Here is a 19,583-nt window from a genome sequence, read left to right as displayed (position 1 = left end):
TTGATACATTTCTGTATGTAAGTTTTACCTCAGTTTTTAAAATATGCACAAAAACTTAATCAACTAATTTTTAGATGGAATTGATTGTTTAATGGAGTTGAGTCTGTTCAACTTGAGGTAAACATTGATTCAGGGATTCCCTGAGAGTGACTATTCTTGGTTTTATAAAATTTCTTGAATTTATGAATAGAATGAGTTTCATAATTTGAACATAAAAACTTAAGGAAAACTCTATAGTGATTTACTGATACAGATGCAGTCCTTGGGCACAAATCTTCACCGTCTTTTAAGTGCGTATCTCTTCCCTCTCCTAGTTGGCTGGACTCCTTGATCTCCTAGTTGGCTGGACTCCTTGAGAAGCAGGATAGTATCTTTCTTTTCCTTAGAAAATGACCTGATAGCCACTTTGAATCAACTTGAGGGAAACACTTTTAAACACTTCCACAGATAAGGGTGGCAAGTCAACCTAGGTCCAAAGATGGCTTATAGGGTGACACTTTTGATATCAGACTCTTTTTTTTCTAATTGAAGAAATATCAGATTCCCTTTATCCTCAAACACACACACACACACACACACACACACACACACACACACACACAAAACACAACCTCAAATAATCAGCAACTGACAGACATCTGAATTCTATGGTCTTTCCTCTTCTCTTTGAAACCAGATTAGATTCACTTTTCACCGTCCTTTTGGCAAAGCCCGTCTTGTACAGTGACAGTGCTCTCCAGTTTCCCTCCCGTCACCCCTCCTACTGACTTAATAACTTCCACCACCACAGTTTCAGGAGAAAACCCTAGGAAAGTAAGCATGGATAGCTTCAGACTGAGATGATGCAGACCCACTAGGTGAAAGATACAAAGGAAATCAGTTAGAAGAAGGTGAGGTCTGGGAAGGACCACACACCCTCCACCCCCACCACAGTTAAGCCTCCCAATTCACTGTTCAGTTGAAATATGATGGAAGCACATAGATAATTTTAAATTTCCAAGTAACCACATTTTTAAAAAAGGAAAAACAAATAGGTAAAATTAATTTTACTACACAATTTCTTTGACCCGTTATATTCAAAACGTCAACATGTAATCAATACAAGAGTGATTAACGTATACGTTTCTTCCTCCCAGCACACCTCCACTCCCACTAGCCACATTTCAAGTGCTCAAAAACCACAAGTGGCTAGTGGCTGCCATATTGGACCCCACGGCTGTAGAACTTCTGTAGCTGGTGGTTTAGCAGTTAATTATGTGTGCAGTTGGCATGTTTGCTAACTGTCTTCTAGTGAAGTCATTCTAGAGGACAAACTTCTGTTTCTGGTGTGGGGCTTTGCACCACGTGGGCACTCAGCACATCTATAGGATTGCTTTGTGTATCATCCTCGTACACCATCATGTCCTCGTCCTCCGTGGAGGGATAAGAGCATCCTCAGTTCCTCTCGCTTCTGTTCTTAGCTACTAAGACGGTTGCAAAGATCTCCAGAAACCAGGAGCTTTCGCAATGTATACTCTGAGGGGAGAGAGAAGTAAAAACTTGCAGCTGAGAAGCAGGGACTGCATCAGAAGTTGAGTTTGCTGGCAGAATCTGCGTAAGCACTGAATTAAGATTTGTGTGGTTCTCAGTTTTATAGTTTGCCATGGGAGAGTGTTGGTTTGTTTATCTGGGGTCCAAAATGTTTCTTCTTTTAGCATGTTATCTGAAAAGGATGATGGCAGAGAGATGATCTCCTAAAGGAAGGTGGTTCTTTCGTATCTCTGACATAGCCTTGATCTCAGGTTAACAAAAGAACGGCTGCCTGGGCGAGCAATGCCCTCAAGTGTGCAGACAGAGAGAGCACGCGCGTGCTAACCTGGAAGTCGAGCTCTGGCTACTTAAACAAAGCATTGCTTTAATTTTTGCAGAAGGAAGTATTTTTTTTCCTGCTGTTTTTCATGAAATGGCCTTAAAGAATCCCTCTTATTTGTGGTCTCGAAAAAATCAGAACTATGCCCATGAGGTCCGCCTTTAAGTCTTCTGTTAAACAATAAGAAGGCTTTGTTCTTGGTAATAAAATGAAAGCAGTGTTTCCATTACCTGGCAGGATGCCGCCTCCTCGCCACCCCCTGATCCTGACAAATATCAACAGAGCATTCTGTTTCCCAGGTAGGGAGGTGAGGAGGCCACAACTGTCAGGTTTGTATATAGAAATGCAGTTGACCTTTCAGATAATGGAGGGAGGGAGGGAGAGAGAGAAGCACTTTGTGTAATCCCTAACTCAAGTGTTTACAATTCCATTTTACTGCAGAAAATGACATATTGTGGCTTAAAGCTGTAAAGCCAATAATAATTTCACAATGAGTTGAAATGGGGGGATGGAGGGATAAATTGGGAGTGGGGGATTTGCAGATACTAGCTACTATATATAAAATCGATAAACAACAAGGTCTCCTGTAGAGCACAGGGAACTATGTTCAACATCTTGTAATAACCTAGAATGAAAAAAAATATGAAAAGAAATATATATGCGTGTGTGTGTGTAACTATAGTATAGAATCACTATACTGTACACTAGAAATTAACACAACATTGCGAACCAACTCTGCTTCAATTTTTTTAAAAATGTTGAAATGATAGAAAAGGAAGTGTTCTCTAGATAAAGAAATACATATATTTTAGTCTGACTTGCTTGATTTCATGAGTTTTCTTTTCCAGGGAACTTGGTGTCCTCGTGCTCAGAGGTAGATCCATTTATGGTCAGTTGTAACTGGAAGTTTGTAGGTATATTGTGGCCCCAGAGTCAGGACTGACCAAGCTGAGGACAGAAAGCCCTGTCATATCAAACTTCCTCTCGCTCTGCCGTTTGCCGTAAGTCATTGGAGACACAGAGCAAACTCGACAACTGTAACACCAGGGCTCTCTGATCCCCATTACAGCTTTTGTTTTTATTTAGATAGTGACAGTATTCAGTATTGTGAAGACCAAATGCCAGCTAACACCACATTCAGTCCAATATCAGCATTGTATCCTTCATGCAGGGTATCTGTTTGCATCTTTGTATATTTTGTGGACATGCTTTCAGGGAACTTAGGTTTTGGAGATTAGTTATTCAGCATTATAAGCTCCAAGTATTTTTAAAATTCAGATGCACTTCACTGTTTTAAAGTTGTAATATTCATCCTTTTTAAGTGTACCATTCCTGTTTTTTTTATTATATTCACAAAGTTGTTTAACCATCACTACTGTATGATTACAGAACATTCTTATAACCTCAGCTCTTAAGAAACATCCAGATCGTAGTCCCCTCTGCGCTCCTGTCTGGGACTGTCATTGCCACGTCCATCACCAGTCCTGTGTCCCCTGGCCTGAGAGCTTCCAGCTGTGAGAGACTAAGACTCTGCCTGGGGGCTTTTCCCACCCCACCCTTCTAGCTAATTCCAGAGGGGAGTAAATGCCCATCTCCCCCCTCCAGCAGCTGGAGTATTCTGCACTGTTTCCCAAAGTTACCCACTGGGATTAATCTCCATTTGTCCACAGTAGTCTTGGTAAAAGCGCACTTCACTGGTTTCATACCTTTCCCTGTCTCGCTTCCCCAACCTCCTACTGGCATTTCCTGGCAACAACTTGTACTTCCATCCTAGTCTCATGTCCCGCTCTGAGAATAGACCACAGACCTTTCTCTCAGATGGAATGATAGCACAGATCCCTCTCCTCCGGTGACCATAGCTCACATGTTCATTTTCTCTAAACTCTCCTTTGACTGTATTTGAACAAATGTGACTGTTAAATACTGAGCATCAGAGATATTTAAAAATCAGGCTAGCAGCTTCTGCTTATATGCTAGAGTGACAACGGCCAGGCAAGGTGTTTTGTAGATATCACTGGTGTATCAGAAAGCCAGAATAATAAAGCTTAACAATTTCCAGTTTTACCTCCAAGGGCAAGTCTAATCAGTGATATAATCAAATCTATTTCACTCACTGTCAGGAATACCAAAGAGCAGGGATCCAATCCTTGCTCTCCACCACTTTGCAGGACCGTAGATGACACCCACACTTGAGGAGCTCAAGCCTGAATAGGAGTCCAACTTTGTATTTTTCCAGTACATCACTATTCAGGAATCATGGAACAACATCTAAAAAGAATGCCACTTAATGAGAAATGACATGTAAGATTGAAAATGAGTAATGGAAGGTCATGGGAGAGAAGCTTCCTCTTTCCATTAGAAATGACTTCCCTTCCCTGAAAACCTATCACCTCCATCCTCCCCGGCACTCAACCATCCTCTTCTATAGTTATTTGTTTTTAGCTCTGACCACAACATCTCAAAGCTGCTTTTTTACCAAATACATTTGTTGAAAATCACTTAATAGAAACATACCATTTACCGGAAACTTTATGGAAAAGACTTGACAGAGACAAGTACCCATGACAAGTTAACAGGTTTTTTTTTTCTTTTTCATTCTGTGTGCCCAACCCAAACGGAAGGGTGTAGAGCGTTTGCGTTATAAAATGTGTAATTAATAAGAGAAAGGAAGGGAGGAGTTTATTGTTTTTGAATGAATTATGAGCAACACCTTCCATTCTGCTGCTTCATTTTGGAACAGCTTTGAACAGAGTTACCATTAAACACAGAAAAGTCAGTGGCATAAATGCCGAGAATGTAAGATTGAAGCCAGTTGAGTGTACTCTGACAAAAGCGTCGGGGAAGAGCAGCATTTGTCACAACTGTGACAGAAGCCAGCAGGACCTTGTAGGCAAAGTACAAACCATACTGCAAGTATGTTTTCATTTTCAAACTGAAATTCTATGAATTCACTCATTGGATCTATTCCTGCCTTAAAGGAAGAAAACTATTTAATTTATCAAGCACCTATTAAGTGCCAGACAGTTTACAGATATTTTCATTGAAAATATGCAAATAAGAAAACATTCTCCCAGAAATTCAGCATATTTTTCACACCTGAAATTCTTTGACTACAAAGTCCATGGTTTTTCCTTCTATGCTAGAGGTTAGCAAACTATGACCTTAGGGCCAAATCTGACTCGTCACCTATTTTTTTTTTTAACTGAAGTATAGTTGATTTGCGGTGTTGTGTTAATTTCTGGTGTACAGCATAGTCATTCAGTTATACATATACATACATATATTCATTTTCATATTCTTTTTCATTATAGGTTATTACAATATACTGAATATAGTTCCCTGTGCTATACAGTAGGACCTTGTTGTTTATCTATTTTATATATAGGAGTTAGTATCTGCAAATCCCAAACTCCTAATTTATCCCCCCTACCCTTTCCCCTTTGGTAACCATTCGTTACCTGTTCTTGTAAATAAAGCTTTATTGGGACACAGCCACACCCATTTGATTACATATCATCAGTGGCTGCTTTCTTTCTACAACAGCAGCATTGAGTAGTTACAAGAAAGAGCATACAGTCCATATAGCTAAAATATTTGCTGTCTGGCCCTTTACAGTAAAGTTTCCCACTTCCTGCTCCACATCATGGAAGATGCTGCTCTGCTGCCCACCCGCACTCCACCCCTCATTGCATCAAGAAGGATAAGGAATACTTTGGGGATTTGAAACTAACTCCAAAAATTCTGGAATTAGTCCTCATGTCATAGCTTCCAAAGCCATTGTTACAGTGGGTGGAAGTTTTGATTCAGGCTAGAAAGTCCCCAGGTAATTGGCACAGACCAGCTGGTCCTAGAACTTAAATTGTTGATTCTGTATGGCCATTCCAGATAAACAAAGCTTATTAACAATAGTGGTGGTTAACACTTATTGAGTAATTACTATCAGCCAAGCATTTGTCAGTGGCTTTCATATACTAATTCATTTAGTTCTCAACACAGTCCGCCCCAGCGTTTCTACCTCGACACTAGTGACGTGTGGGGTGGATAATTCTCTTTTGTGGTGAGCACTGTCCTGAGCACTGTACAATGTTTAGTTGGCAGCATCTCTTGCCTCTACCCACTAGATGCCAGTGGCACCCCCCACCACCAGTTGTGACAACAGAAAATATCTCCAGACATTGCCACTGTCCCCTGCGGGAGCACCTGTTCTACCACTTAAAAGCTGGTGTTTTCTTCATCGTGCAGATGAGGAACTTGAGAAATGGACAATTTAAGCAGATGCCCAAGAACAGACAACTAGTAAGGAAGGAAGACCCGGCATTCATTTCCTGGAAGACTTCCCCAGGACCCGGAGTTCTGAACTCCTGCCTCCTCTCACTCGTTGTTCACTCTAAATCATCGCATCTCACGTAACGATTTTGCTATACTGAAGAATGCACTGTATTAGCCACATCTTGGGTGGGCGTGTCGTGTGTGCTACTCTTGGGAGAAAAATTCCTTTGTGTGACGCTTCCAAGTGTCAGGCATTTAGGATAAGACTTTCATTGCTTCGCTCATCAGAGTGTGTTGCTGTTTTTAATAGCGTCTCGCTTCCTTATCTAACATTCAAGCTTCATAATCTTAGAAACCTCAAGAAAAGAGGATTTATCGTGAGGTTCCTGGGAGCTCTTTTTTGATCCCATAGCAGAAATATTGCAAAATCCCATCTGGATAGTTAGTCAATATGTAGAATTGGTCTCCTCTGGGCCAAATGACTTTCCACCACGTCCCTCTGCGGTCAGGGTCGGATTACGTACAGTTTCTATTCATGCCATCACTACTGTACTTCTCCCCCAGAGCATTTTATGAATGGATTCCACTTTTTTAGTTTTATTTTTTAAAAAGCCATTCTTGGGCTTTGAAAAGTTTTGATCAAAAATGTTCAATATGAAATTAACATACTAAGTATTAAAAAATTTTGTCCTGCTCTCTGGCTTCTCCTCCACAGACAGGGACCCTGGGGAACGTGGCCATTTTTTTTTTCTCTCTCTCATCGACTTGAGCTCAGTCTACAAATATTTGACTCTGGTGTGAGAGAATTTCAGGATGAAGATTACATGTAAACATATTAGATGAATTACAGTAACGCAGTCTGCCCTTTCTCAGTTCTCCTTGGCTCGGTTGTATATACAAACTGAAGTATTAGAATCCCTTTCATTGTTCCTCCTGGCGGCTCTCTCGCTTCTGCCCCAGGCTCTGGAATGTTCTTTACAGCTGCCTTTGACATTAAAACCCAAAGCAGTCTTACATCCTCCCACTCCTCTTCGCACCTGGTCAGCAGTCCGCAGCAGCGCGTAGAGCCCAGCACACACAGGCTTCTCTGTACCCTCGTCTCCCTGGCCCGATTGTCAGCTTCTCTGCTGTTCGGTGGTCTTTCCATTGCTCCATTCCTGGGCAGATTGGAATTAACTCCTCCAGTGTTTTTCTTCTTTGAGCAAGATGGGATTGTTACAGATATGATAACATATAACGGTATGAAATAATAGTGTTATGAAAGTATAATAATGCATCCCTGTAAGTTTGGATGCGGACTCAAAATGACATATTCGTGGTAAGACACAAAAGTGCTGTTGAGTTTAAACAATAGCAACAAGATCAACATCACATCAAATAAAAGAGTTTGGACCTTTCTCAGGGTCACCTTAATTTGAATCACAGTACAGCATTGCTTCTGCCAGGAGGACCAGTTCTAGGCAAACTTGGAAAGTAGACATTTGTCTTTATATCCTCAGTCTCACTGGTAGTGATTTCAGGAGACAGCAAGGTTTAGAGGCTTAAACTTAAGGGGTACCATTCTTGTGGAATTCAGAGTGAATGGTGGCCTCTGGAATTGTGCGATGCCAGCACCTCCCCTTTCCCCGGCACCGCCCTTTCCCCGGCACCCTCTTTCCCTGGCACCCTGAAATAGTTTCCTTTCTCCGGCACATCAGGCCTCTCCTCTCCGAAGCTCACTTCAGTGTTTGCACTGGGTATGAATAAGAAGCGATCTATCAAGTCAGCGTATCCTTTTCACAAGAGGAATTTAAAGGTTTTACTCTGAAAATCTAGAGATTTCTAAAATGTGTATTAGTCTAATTTCACCTGTTAGAAGTGGCCCTATATTTTTCCCCTTTGATGTTTCCTTATGAGTTCCAGAAAACCATTTCTAAACATGTTAAGGCCATACTTGTCCGAAATCCAGTGAGGTTCATGCTCAGCACTGAACATCTCCTTTGGCGGTTGAATTCAAGTCAAATGAAAAGAGTAAGTTTTTAGAAATACTTAGAAACTGTTTACAGACTGCTGAGGAACATTTCACGGGCACGTAGTCCAATTTCTAATTGTGTATGTAATTAAATCCCTTTAATGTTTATACATATGTGACAAGAAAGAAATAATAAATTACCCTTTTCACCTCACCCCTTCTGTGAAATGCTGTAACAGTATTATGCCATAAAACTTAGCAGGGGGACTTTTTACTGGGCATGGCTAACCAAGCACTCTGGAGAAAAGAGCCAACCCATTTGTGTTATCATGAGCTCTTCTGGGGAATGAGTACATGTAACTGCATTTCTAGAAAGGACAGATAAACTGTGCACCCAGCTGCAACTTGCACCGGGCTGTGGCTCGTTCTTGGTAGCAGATCCGAGCACTAATACAGCTGGGAGCCCTGCGCTGACTTAGCTCTCAGGACGAGAACAGAACATGAGTGCTGGCCTCCTCCACCTCTATTTGACTTTCTAACTGTTCTTTCATTGGCTGTAAAGGATCCATAAAGTCAGAGTCTGTCAAAGAGAAGCTGCAAAATTGCCCTTGGAATAGAAGATGCAGTGGGTTAGCAACTCCCTATGATCAAGGCTCTGTTCTTCTGTGTCTTACTTGGGTAACTTCGCTTCCCATCCTCCCCTTTCTGCCCCCAAAATACTTAGGACAGTTGTGGGCACACTAGACAGTAGAGAAATACAATCCATTCTTGTTTTTCATGGAAGTTCTGTTGTGTAGAGTCCCCAGGAATACTGGCTAATACTGAACCCTTGCTCTTTGCACGCACACACACACTCACACACACATCCCTCACATGGATTATAATCTTAAATTGTAAAAATAAGTCATCCTGGTAGATTCTATTTTCTTTATTTTATAAACAAGAGAAGGAGGTTTGCACGTGTTCAGTGACTTGCCTAAGGTGGCTTCACTAAGAGATGCCACAGCTGGGGACTCAGTCCCCACCCACCTGGCCGCAGAGGCGCCACCTCTGGGCACTGCATCCTCTAGGTCTGTGAGAGCTGAGACAAGAAGGCGGAGGATGTCCTTGTTCAACCGCAGCTGGGTGCTGGCCGGGTGACTCAGATTTTTTTCCATGCTCTGAGCACATCTGCAAATAGATGTGCAAATGCCACAGGTATTAATGTGGAGGTCACCAGTGAATTTTAAAATGTTAGCGAGTAGGCAAATTTGCAAACACAGAATCTGCGAATAGTGAGGCTTCTCCGTATCATTTGCGAGGAGGTCGCCTGTTAAAAGCAGCATCAGGAGTGCCTGCAAACACCCTTTCCACATCTCTTGGCTGATTCCTCTTCATCCCTCAAAAGACTTGTCAGAATTCCTGCCTGATCATGACCACTAAGGAAAAGGACCCTCCTCTCAGTCACCTTCTATCATATTATCCTCCATGATTTCCTTTATATGCTTGTCACGGTCTGAAATTTTTATTTTTTTCTCGGCTTCTTCAGCCTGTTCCCCTGCACTTACATGTTAAACTATGTGATGATGGGAAAGTTGTCTCTCTTGGATCCCAAGGTATGTCCAGTACATGGAATGCTGTCTGAGACACTGTGGGAGCTGAGTTGCTGTTGTTCGAATGAATAAACAAATGGAGAGGAGAATGGGTCAGCAGTTGTGTGTGGCTCTTTCAAAGCGAAGGCTGCGGGGCTTTCTAAGAACTGTCATGCCTGGAGTGTGTGTGACATCAGCTGCGGCAGCTCGCAGCCTCCGAAAGGTGTTTGTTAGGGCCTAAAAAAAGGTACGATCATAACTCCTGAAAGAAGAAACCAACTCTAAACTGAGATTGGATCTAACCTTAGAAGAATGGCTTTAGAGTATTTTGCAAAGAGATGAAGTTAATACTAAGGACTGGAAGATAATTATAGGGGGTTAGGGCCGAGGTGATGTATTTCAAGACCAACACAGAGGTGAGGTGAGAGTGACTCTGAGTTTCTCATCATGAGGGGCTGATGTGCTATTTACACATGAGTGTGATTGAGATGAGGAAAAAAAAGTAGCAGTGAGGAGCCTAGAATAGGAACAGGGTCCAATTTTCAGCTGTATTTTGTCCTGAAATGTCAAGGGCTCTCTAGGATAAGTGCCCCACTTGCATGTGGTCCAGAGGTGGTATACAGCAGTCGCTGCCACTGGCCATCATCCCTAATATCTCTATTCGTCTTGCCTTTAGGTTAAGGACCAAGAAGGAGACTTAAGACACAAAGGTAGAAGTGGAGGTTGGTGAAAGAAGGTTTGGCGGTTGTTTCTTGACTCCTTAGTTTGGCCCTCCTCAGAGCACTTCTGTCAGCCTTAGTGGTTTCTGAATCAAAAGATGTGAATCAGAAATGAAAGCTGAAATCATAACCAGGAGCTGCCAGCTTCCAGACGAGAGCTGGGAGCTAGGAACATCTGAGCACACTGCAAGTAACCAATAAACCCTGCCGTATTTGAGTTAATAGCCCGTATAAGAAATGAAGTCCAATCAAATCAATTGCTTTTTTTTTAAGTGACATATGAAACAGCCAAACTCTGGAAAACTTCTTTGTAGTGGAAGGATTTTAGAAATAGAGGAGAGCATTCAACTCCTTTTATTGTACCTTTTGGAATAGAAATAGGCTAAAGTTCGAAAAGTTTGGAAGCTTCATCAAAGTGGAAAAAGAGATTCAACTTTCCTGGTTTCTCCAAGACAAGTCAACTCTGTCTTCTTTGAAAGATCTAAAGAAAATACTTGGCCTAAAATTAACAGATCATGTTCCCAAATTTCTGGAAATTTATATTTTGGGATGATGGTGGCTGTGGTATCAGCTTTCTCCAAACATATTTTGGTTCAACAGAGAAGAGTTCAGTCTACTTTTTTTTTTTTTGTAAAACATACCTATTCATCGTAAATATCAAATAGTCAGAATTTGGATTGAATTGAACCCCATATCATGATGGCAACTGAGACACTTTGCCTACGATAGAGTAACCTAAATCCCAATGATTTTGAGAGTGAAGTGGATCCCAGACTCAGTCGTAATCTGTTAACAAAACTACTTCTGGGTGCAGACAATAACATCTCTGGTTTGTCTCTGGCTTCATAATGTCCTTTTTTTTCTCATGTATTATTTCATGTATTTACCACCACAATCCCACATGGCTGGGAGAGTGGAGAGTATTCACCTCATTTTACAAAATAGGAAAATGTAGAAATGGAGATACTCCTTGACTTTCTCGGTAGCATCCTATGCGCAGAGCTGGTACTCCACGCCTCATTTTGTGGCACCTCCTTTAGAATTTTTAGCGGGGCCTCCTCCAGTTTAGTCAGAACCAGAATATCTTCAAGCGCAGAATATGGTGGCAACAACATCAAAGCCTGAGGACCTCACAGATGGTCAGTTGATTTCTGACAAAGTGCTAAGACAGTTCATAGGAGGAAAGAATAATCTTTTCAACGGTGCTTTGACAACTGGATAGCCATAAATATAAGGGTGAAGTTGGACCCCTGATTCTTACTGTACACAAAACTTAATTCAAAATGGCTCAGAGACATGAATGTGAGAGGGAAACAGGCATGAAGCTTCATGAGCTTGGACTGGGTTTCTTAGCTCTGACACCAAAAGTGACACTAGAAAAAGAGATAAATTAGACTTCATCAGAATGTAAAACTTTGGTGCTTCAAGAATCATCAAGAAAATGAAAAGACAGCCTACCAAATAGGAGAAAATATTTGCAAATCACCTATCTCATGAAGGACTTGTATCCAGAATGTATAAAGAAATCATACCATTCAATTGCGTAAGGCAGATGGCCCAGTTACAAAATGAGCAGAGGATCTGAAGAGTCACATACACAAATCAGGTACACAAATGGCCAATAAGCACATGAAAAAGTGCTCAGCATCATTAGTCATCAAGGAAATGCAAATCAAAACCACAATGAGATACCACTCCACACCCATTAGGATGAATTTAAAAAAAAACAGACAGTATTAAGTGTTGACAAGGATGTGGAGATGTTGGAAGCCTCACAGACTTCTTGTTAGAATATAAACTGATGCAGCCCCTTTGGAAAACAGTTTGGTAGTTCCTCAGAAAGTTAAACACAGAGTCGACATGTGACCCAGCAATTCCACTCTTGTACTCCAGAAGAGTGAATACATATATACCCACAAAAATTTATACATGAATGTTCATAGGAATCTTGTTTATAGTAGCCAAAAAATAGAAACAACCCAAATGTCCATCTACTAGAGAACGGATAAACAGAATGTGGTATATCACTAAAATGGAATATTATCTGGCATAAAGAGGAATAAAGTACTGATACATACTACAATGTGGAGGAATCTTGAAAACATTATGCTAGGTGAAATAAGCCAGACCCAAAGGCTCACATATTGTTTGACTCCATTTCTATGAAACATCCAGAACAGACAAACCCATAAAGAGACAGAACATAGACTAGTGGTCCCCTAAGCCTTGAAATGGGGTGGGTAGTGAGAATGTGGAGTTACTGAAAGTGGGTGTGGAAATTCTTTGGGGGATATGGAAAATTTTCTCAGATTAGATTGTGATGATGATTATAGAACTCTGAATACACTAAACCCCACAAAACTCTACACTTTATTTTTTATTTATTTATATTTATCATAGTATAGTCAGTTTACAATGTGTCAGTTTCTGGTGTACAGCATCATGTTTCAGTCATACACATGTACATACAATATTCCTTTTCATATTTTTTTTATTATAGATTACTACAAGATACTGAATATAGTTCCCTGTGCTGTACAGAAGAAACATGTTGTTTATCTATTCTATATATAGTAATTAGTATCTGCACATCTTGAACTCCCATTTTATCCCTTTCCACTTCCTTTCCCTCCTGGTAAACATGAGTTTGTTTTCTATGTCTGTGAGTCTCTTTCTGTTTTCTAAATAAGTTCATTCGTGTCTTTATTTTTTTTTTAAGATTCTGCATATGAGTGATATCATATGGTATTTTTCTTTCTCTTTCTGGCTTATTTCACTTAGAAGGATGATCTCCAGGTCCATCCATATTGCTGCCAATGGCATTATTTTATTCTTTTTTATTAATGTTAGTGGACATTTAGGTTGCTTCCATGTCTTGGCTGTTGTAAATAGTGCTGCTATGAACATTGGGGTGCAGGTGTCTTTTCAAGTTAGAGTTCCTCCAGATAAATGCCCAGAAGTGGGGTTGCTGGGTCATATGGTAAGTCTGTTTTTAGTGTTTTGAGGAATCTCCATACTGTTTTCCATAATGCCTGCACCAGACTGCATTCCCACCAACAGCGTAGAAGGGTTCCCTTTTCTCCACAGCCTCTCCAGCATTTATCATTTGTGGACTTTTGGATGATGGCCATTATGACTGGTGTGAAGTGATACCTCATTGTAGTTTTTTTGATTTGCATTTCTCTGATAAATAGCGATATTGAGCATCTTTTCATGTGCCTATTGGCCATTTGTATGTCTTCATTGGAGAATTGATTGTTTAGGTCTTCTGCCCATTTTTGGATTGGGTGGTTTGTTTTTTTATTGTTAAGTTGTCTGAGCTGTTTATATATTCTGGAAAGTAAGCTCTTATCTGTCACATCATTTGCAAATATTTTCTCCCATTCTGTAGGTTGTCTTTTTGTTTTGCTAATGGTTTCCTTTGCTTTGCAAAAGTCTTACAAGTTTAATTAGATCCCATTTGTTTATTTTTGCTTTTATTTCTGTTACCTGGGTAGACTGCCCTAGGAGAACATTGCTAAGATTTATGTCAGAAAATGTTTTGCCTATGCTTTCTTCTAGGAGGCTTATAGTGTCTTGTCTTATATTTAAGTCTTTAAGCCATTTTGAGTTTATTTTTGTAAATGGTGTGAGGGAGTGTTCTAATAACTTCATTGAGTTACATGCAGCTATCCAGTTTTCACAACACCAGGTGCTGAAGAGACTGTCTCTTCTCCATTGTTTATTCTTGCCTCCTTTGTTGAGGATTAATTGACCATAAGTGTGTAGGTTTATTTCTGGGCTCTCAGTTCTGTTCCATTGATCCATGTGTCTTGTCTTTTTGCCAGTACCATACTGTTTTGATTACTGTAGCTCTGTAGTATTGTCTGAAGTCTGGGAGGGTTATTCCTTCAGCTTCATTATTTTTCTTCAGTATTGCTTTAGCAATTCTGGGTCTTTTGTGATTCCATATAAATTTTAGGATTATTTGTTCTAGTTCTGTGAAAAATGTCCTGGGTAACCTGATGGGGATCGCATTAAATCTGTAGATTGCTTTGGGTAGTATGACCTTTTTAACAATGTCAATTCTTTCAGTCCAAGAGCATAGGATATCTTTCCATTTCTTTAAATCATCTTTAATTCCCTTAATCAGTGTTTTGTAGTTCTCTGTGTGTAAGTCTTTCACCTCCTTGGTCAGATTTATTCCTAAGTATTTTGGTTGTTTTTGCATGTGATTTTAAAATGGGTTGTTTCTTTACCTTCCTTTTCTGATATTTCATTGTTAGTTTAAAGAAATGCAACTGATTTCTGTAAAAACCGTACACTTTAAATGGGTGAATTTTATGATATGTGAAGTACATTTCAATAGACTGTACAAATAATGAACATCCTCCCCCTTAAATATTTAAGACTTACTTTTGTGTCTACACAGTCCTAGAAAACCAATAAACCCAATACCTGCATATTGAGTACTTGCAGTATATCGTGATAGCTACTTGCTTCATTACATTTTACCTTGTCTCTTCTTGGAGGGTTATTTTCACTATCCATTCGTTTACCAGGTCATCTTTGAATGCCTGTTCTGTGCCAGATACGGCGCCAGGTGCTTGGAATAGATGCCTCATTTCATACAACAGCCAAATGTCCCTACCCTCATGGAGCTTGCATCCTGTTGGGTTTACTGTGATTGTATGCTCAAGTACTCCTTAGCTGTTAGGACTCATTCTTGGGAGGTTACCTTTCAAGTATAGGATGCTATTTTCCATAAATTTTACTTTCTCCATCATATTGTGTCCGTAGTTTCAATATGATCCCATCCTTTTTACAGCTTGGTTGTAGTCAGTTGTTAAATTCAGTATGAGGTCAAAAGGCATGACAAGAAATTTCTGGAGAGTAGTAGAGTGTCAAGTAAATATTTCCATAGATAGGTCTACTGATCTGAGAAGCCTCAAGGGGATATAGAAATGGTGACATAAAAGTAATGGTAAACAGACACACATTACTATATATAAAAGAGATAAACAACAAGGACCAGTAGGTAGCACAGGGAACTATGTTCAGTTTCTTGTCATAACATATTATGGAAAAGACTCTGAAAACAAAGTTATACATGTATGTATATAGTATAACTGTATATAGTATAGCTGAATCACTTTGCTGTACATTTGAAACTAACATTTTAAATCAACTACACTTCAATAAATTTTTTTAAAAATTTTTTTAATTAAAAAAAAGTAATGGTAAGAGAAACTCAGCCAAGTGTAAGTTCCTTGTAATATTAGCTTGAGTTCTATGTTCTGTACTTGTCCATCAGTTCATTTTAAATTTTTTCTTTTGTTCATTAAACATTTAGCAATTATGTCTGGGTACTAATCTGACACAGGCATGATCTCATGGTTAGCTAGAAATGACCAGTGACCATCCTCTTCTCAATAAGAAGATATCTTGAGTAGTTTCTCTGCCATATCTTATTGACCAGGAATAAAACTTAAGGAATCCTGGCCTCTGGAAACAGGACATGATTTCTCTGAACAACCATCAGTGAATTTTTATCCTGAACTCCTGACCCTGCTTTCCAGTTTATCTCATTCATAAAGGGTGAAATTACTGCAGTTAAATAATGTATCCCAAATCAAAAGGGTTTAATGAGTGGGCCATGTCTCCTCCCTGAGTTATGCTGGAGTAATCAATACTGTTGTCATTCTTTGTAACACTACAGCTTCTCCTGTGCTGTGTTAAAATCATAAAACTCATGTATGCTATCTCCAGTTCCCACAGCTCTCTGTAATTTCTGGGTTTCTGTTTGTGAATAAGCATTTCAGAATTGTCATGATGTGGAGGAAATAGCATGTACAGAGTACTTCCCAAGCCTAGTTGCCAAACATGAGCTAACTGTCACCCTCCCTTGCATACTATGAGTCTTCAAAACTTCAAATACAAGGCATTCTATAATGATCTACCTTTCCAGGAGAATGGCATGCTTTCATTGTAGAACCTTGGTCTTTCAGAAGTATACCAGAAATGAGATTTAAAATTATGTCATAAGATTAATAAAATACTCAACCATCCTCTTCCTTGTGAATGTTTTTATAGTGACTGAATACAAAGTTTATGCCTGTATATAAAAGAAACGTTAAATACATGTGATGTAATCTTGTAATCTTCCTTTTGGAAAATTTGTCCAAAAGATATTTTTGATAATCTATTCTCCATAAAAGAATAATATTAGTTTTTTTAAAATTTTTTGTATTTAACAGGCTAAAATTGCACTTCCCTTCAAAACGTAAAAGCAAGAATTGCAAATAGGTTTCGAATGTCAGTTTTCCATTAATTGGTACTAGCTACGTATATGGTATGTTAAAGATTCTGAGGTTGAGTCTGACTTGGAAGAAAAGACTGCTATCATTAGATAATAAATGTTTTCCAGGAATGCAAGATAGGGAGTAGACATGTTAAGTCCTGTATTTCCCATCCTTGCATAATTGGAAGAAGAGTTAACATTTAAAATATCTTTTCATCACAGATACAGAGAACAAACTAGTGGTTACTAGTGGGGAGAGGGAAGGTGAGGTAGGGGATTAAGAAGTAGAAACTAGTATATATAAAATAAATAAGCTACATGGATATATTGTACAACACAGGGAATATAGGCAACATCTAATAATAACTATAAATAGAATATAACCTTTAAGAATTGTGAATTGCTATGTTGTACACCTGAAAATTCTGTAGTATTTTACATCAACTATACCTCATTAAATTCTTTAAAATAAAATATCTTTTCAGCAGTTACCAGAAATATACTAGTCTACATTTAAAAAGAGCATTTAACTGAAAACAAAAGCGAAATTAATGCTCCCTGTTTTCTGTCTCCCATAGGTCAATGCATCGCGTCAAGAAGCCAAATTGATGGAGGAGTGCGATCTTCTTATTGAGATCATTCAGCAAAGACGACAAATTATTGGAACCAAGATCAAAGAAGGGAAGGTATGATTTCTAGGGCAGAAGATTTCATAGTCTCTCCTTGGAGAAAATATACTGCCATGGTTTCAGTAGCTTAGGAAATATTGAGTGCCCCCTTTTTCTATATTTTCTGTCATTTCCTCTGAAGTCTTTAAGATGTAGTTCAAAGCCCGTTGGTTGGCCATTTTTTCCTCCACCTTTTTCTTTGTTTTATGGTCTCTTGTGCACACCTATAATACAAAGGCTACTCCATTGCCCAACCCCAGGGCCCAGCATGGCACTCTGGTCTGTTACAGCCACTGTTTCCATCCCTCCTCTCTGTAAGAAGTTGGATTCCATAGAGGAAGAGTTCATTTCTTATTTATTGCTCTCTCCTATTTAATACTGTGTTAACCTGCATGAATCAAACTTTATATAGATAGATACAAATTATGAAGTGCTTTCCCAAGCCCTTGAGGGAATTCATATAGGTGTAATTTCATGGTGGCAAAACTCCTGTAGTTTCACTATACCATACACCCCTTTGTGGCTGTATTAATAATACCTCTTTTCTAATGTTGTATGTTTAAAATTCCTACGGTTTTATAGTAAACTATTTTCAAAGAGCAGTTCACAAATTTATATTATATTCTTTATGGCCATCTTATTTATTCAGAATTCATTCAGAAATGTTGATAACTTTGAATCTATCACTTTATTCTGCTTTAAATCAGTCATAGTTTTATTGAAATACTTGTGATCCATTTTGTGTTACCCATTTCTCTGCCACCCTCAAAAGATAATTGGTAAGTGTTTAAAAATAGAAACATTCATTTAAGATCCAATAAATTCATGAATTTCAGTGATTGCTCATAACTGTAATGAACTATGTATAATTAAAGGCAGGTGGCAAGTATGAGGTAGTACACAGACATTACAACAGCTAATACATGTCTTCTCTTTCTTCTTCAAAATTTTAAAGGTGTATGTTTTTGATTCCTTTGTCTGTATAGATCGAAAAATATTTAGACATGAACATTTCGATGGTGATCAGAAAAGATAAATCAAATAGTTCTTGAAGCTGTTCCAGTGGATTATCAAATTAATGTGATATTATTCCCTGGCCAAGGGCTGACTCAGATGTGTTGAACAGCTACTTTTCCCCACATACACATTGTACTGAGTGTCAGCCTGGAATCTGTCCAGGATCTATTTCTTCCTCCGTCATCATGCCCCACAAGTGTGTATCTCTCAATACCTGACATCTTCCAGGTTCTGAGACACATGAGAGCCTGAAAACAGCTGTGATGAATGGTTGATATATGCACATGGAAAGTAATTTGTTGCCTTTGTGCAGTGATCAGTTCTCAATATTCATATTACTTCCTTATTTCTCCTGTAACAAATTACCATGAACTTGGTGGCTTAACACAGATTTATTATCTGACCTTCTGGAGGTCAGAAGTCAAAAACTGGTCTCAGTTGGGCTAAAGTCAAGATTTCAGCAGTGCTGCTTGTTTCTGGAGATTCTAGGGCAGAATTCATTTCTTGCCTTTTCTGGCTTTTAGAAGCCACCCTCATTCCTTGGCTCCTGGTTTCTTCATCACATTGCTCTGATCGTTGCTTCCATCCTCAAATTTCTTTCTGTGACACAAACTCTCCTGTTTCTCTCATAAGGACTCTTGTAATGACATTGGGACCATCCAGATGATCCAGGATAATATCCCCCTTCTCAAGATCCGTATCTTAATCATATCTGCAAAGCCCCTTTTGTCATGAAGGTTAACATATTTTTAAAACTTCTGGGATTAGGATGTGGGCATCTTTGGGGGGCTGTTATTCAGCCTGCAGTGACTCTCCACCACCACTTCCTGGCCAGTGTGTCTTCTTTTCCCTTACTTAACTTCCCAGCATGAGGGTTCCCCTCATGAGCTAGATCAAAGTGAAGGGGTGTCCCCAGCTCCAGCCATAGTGATGCATGGGCTTCATGCTTTGGTGCAACCATTCTACCCCAGTGCAACATAGGGAACATAGTAAAATAGAAAAGCAAAGAGACTTAGCTGGGCCCAAAACCACGGAAACATCTCCATGGGCCAGAAGTGGAACCAAAATACAAAGCCATGATGGTGGCTAAGACACAGGCTCCTGGGACTTGGTCTGGGAGAGATGAAAGCAGGTCCACCTTCAACTCCTCTGGCTAAACGGTTCTGGGATATTGGGGTAAAGGAAGTAGAAATGTTCCAGATAGTATGGGAGGGTGAAATCAGGATCCTTGGTTAATGCCGTGGGCTGCATAAGGCTTC

At 39.5% G+C, this 19,583-nt stretch overlaps 1 protein-coding gene across 11 annotated transcripts in view; it reads left to right on the top strand.

Annotated features, from left to right (window-relative positions):
* The window catches only part of MID1 (midline 1), a 333,537-nt gene that overhangs the window by 273,215 nt on the left and 40,739 nt on the right, over positions 1 to 19,583 (top strand). For all 11 annotated transcript variants that reach the window (XM_031671144.2, XM_072956833.1, XM_072956827.1 and 8 more), the window contains one exon: positions 17,218 to 17,325. In XM_031671144.2, the coding sequence (XP_031527004.1) occupies positions 17,218 to 17,325 (108 nt within the window). The remainder of the gene's footprint in view (positions 1 to 17,217; positions 17,326 to 19,583) is intronic.

Source organism: Vicugna pacos, chromosome X, assembly GCF_048564905.1.
Source record: "Vicugna pacos chromosome X, VicPac4, whole genome shotgun sequence".
Lineage (NCBI taxonomy): Eukaryota > Metazoa > Chordata > Mammalia > Artiodactyla > Camelidae > Vicugna > Vicugna pacos.
The sequence above is the reverse complement of the archived record's forward strand: the minus strand, read 5'-3'. Positions and strand labels throughout refer to the sequence as shown.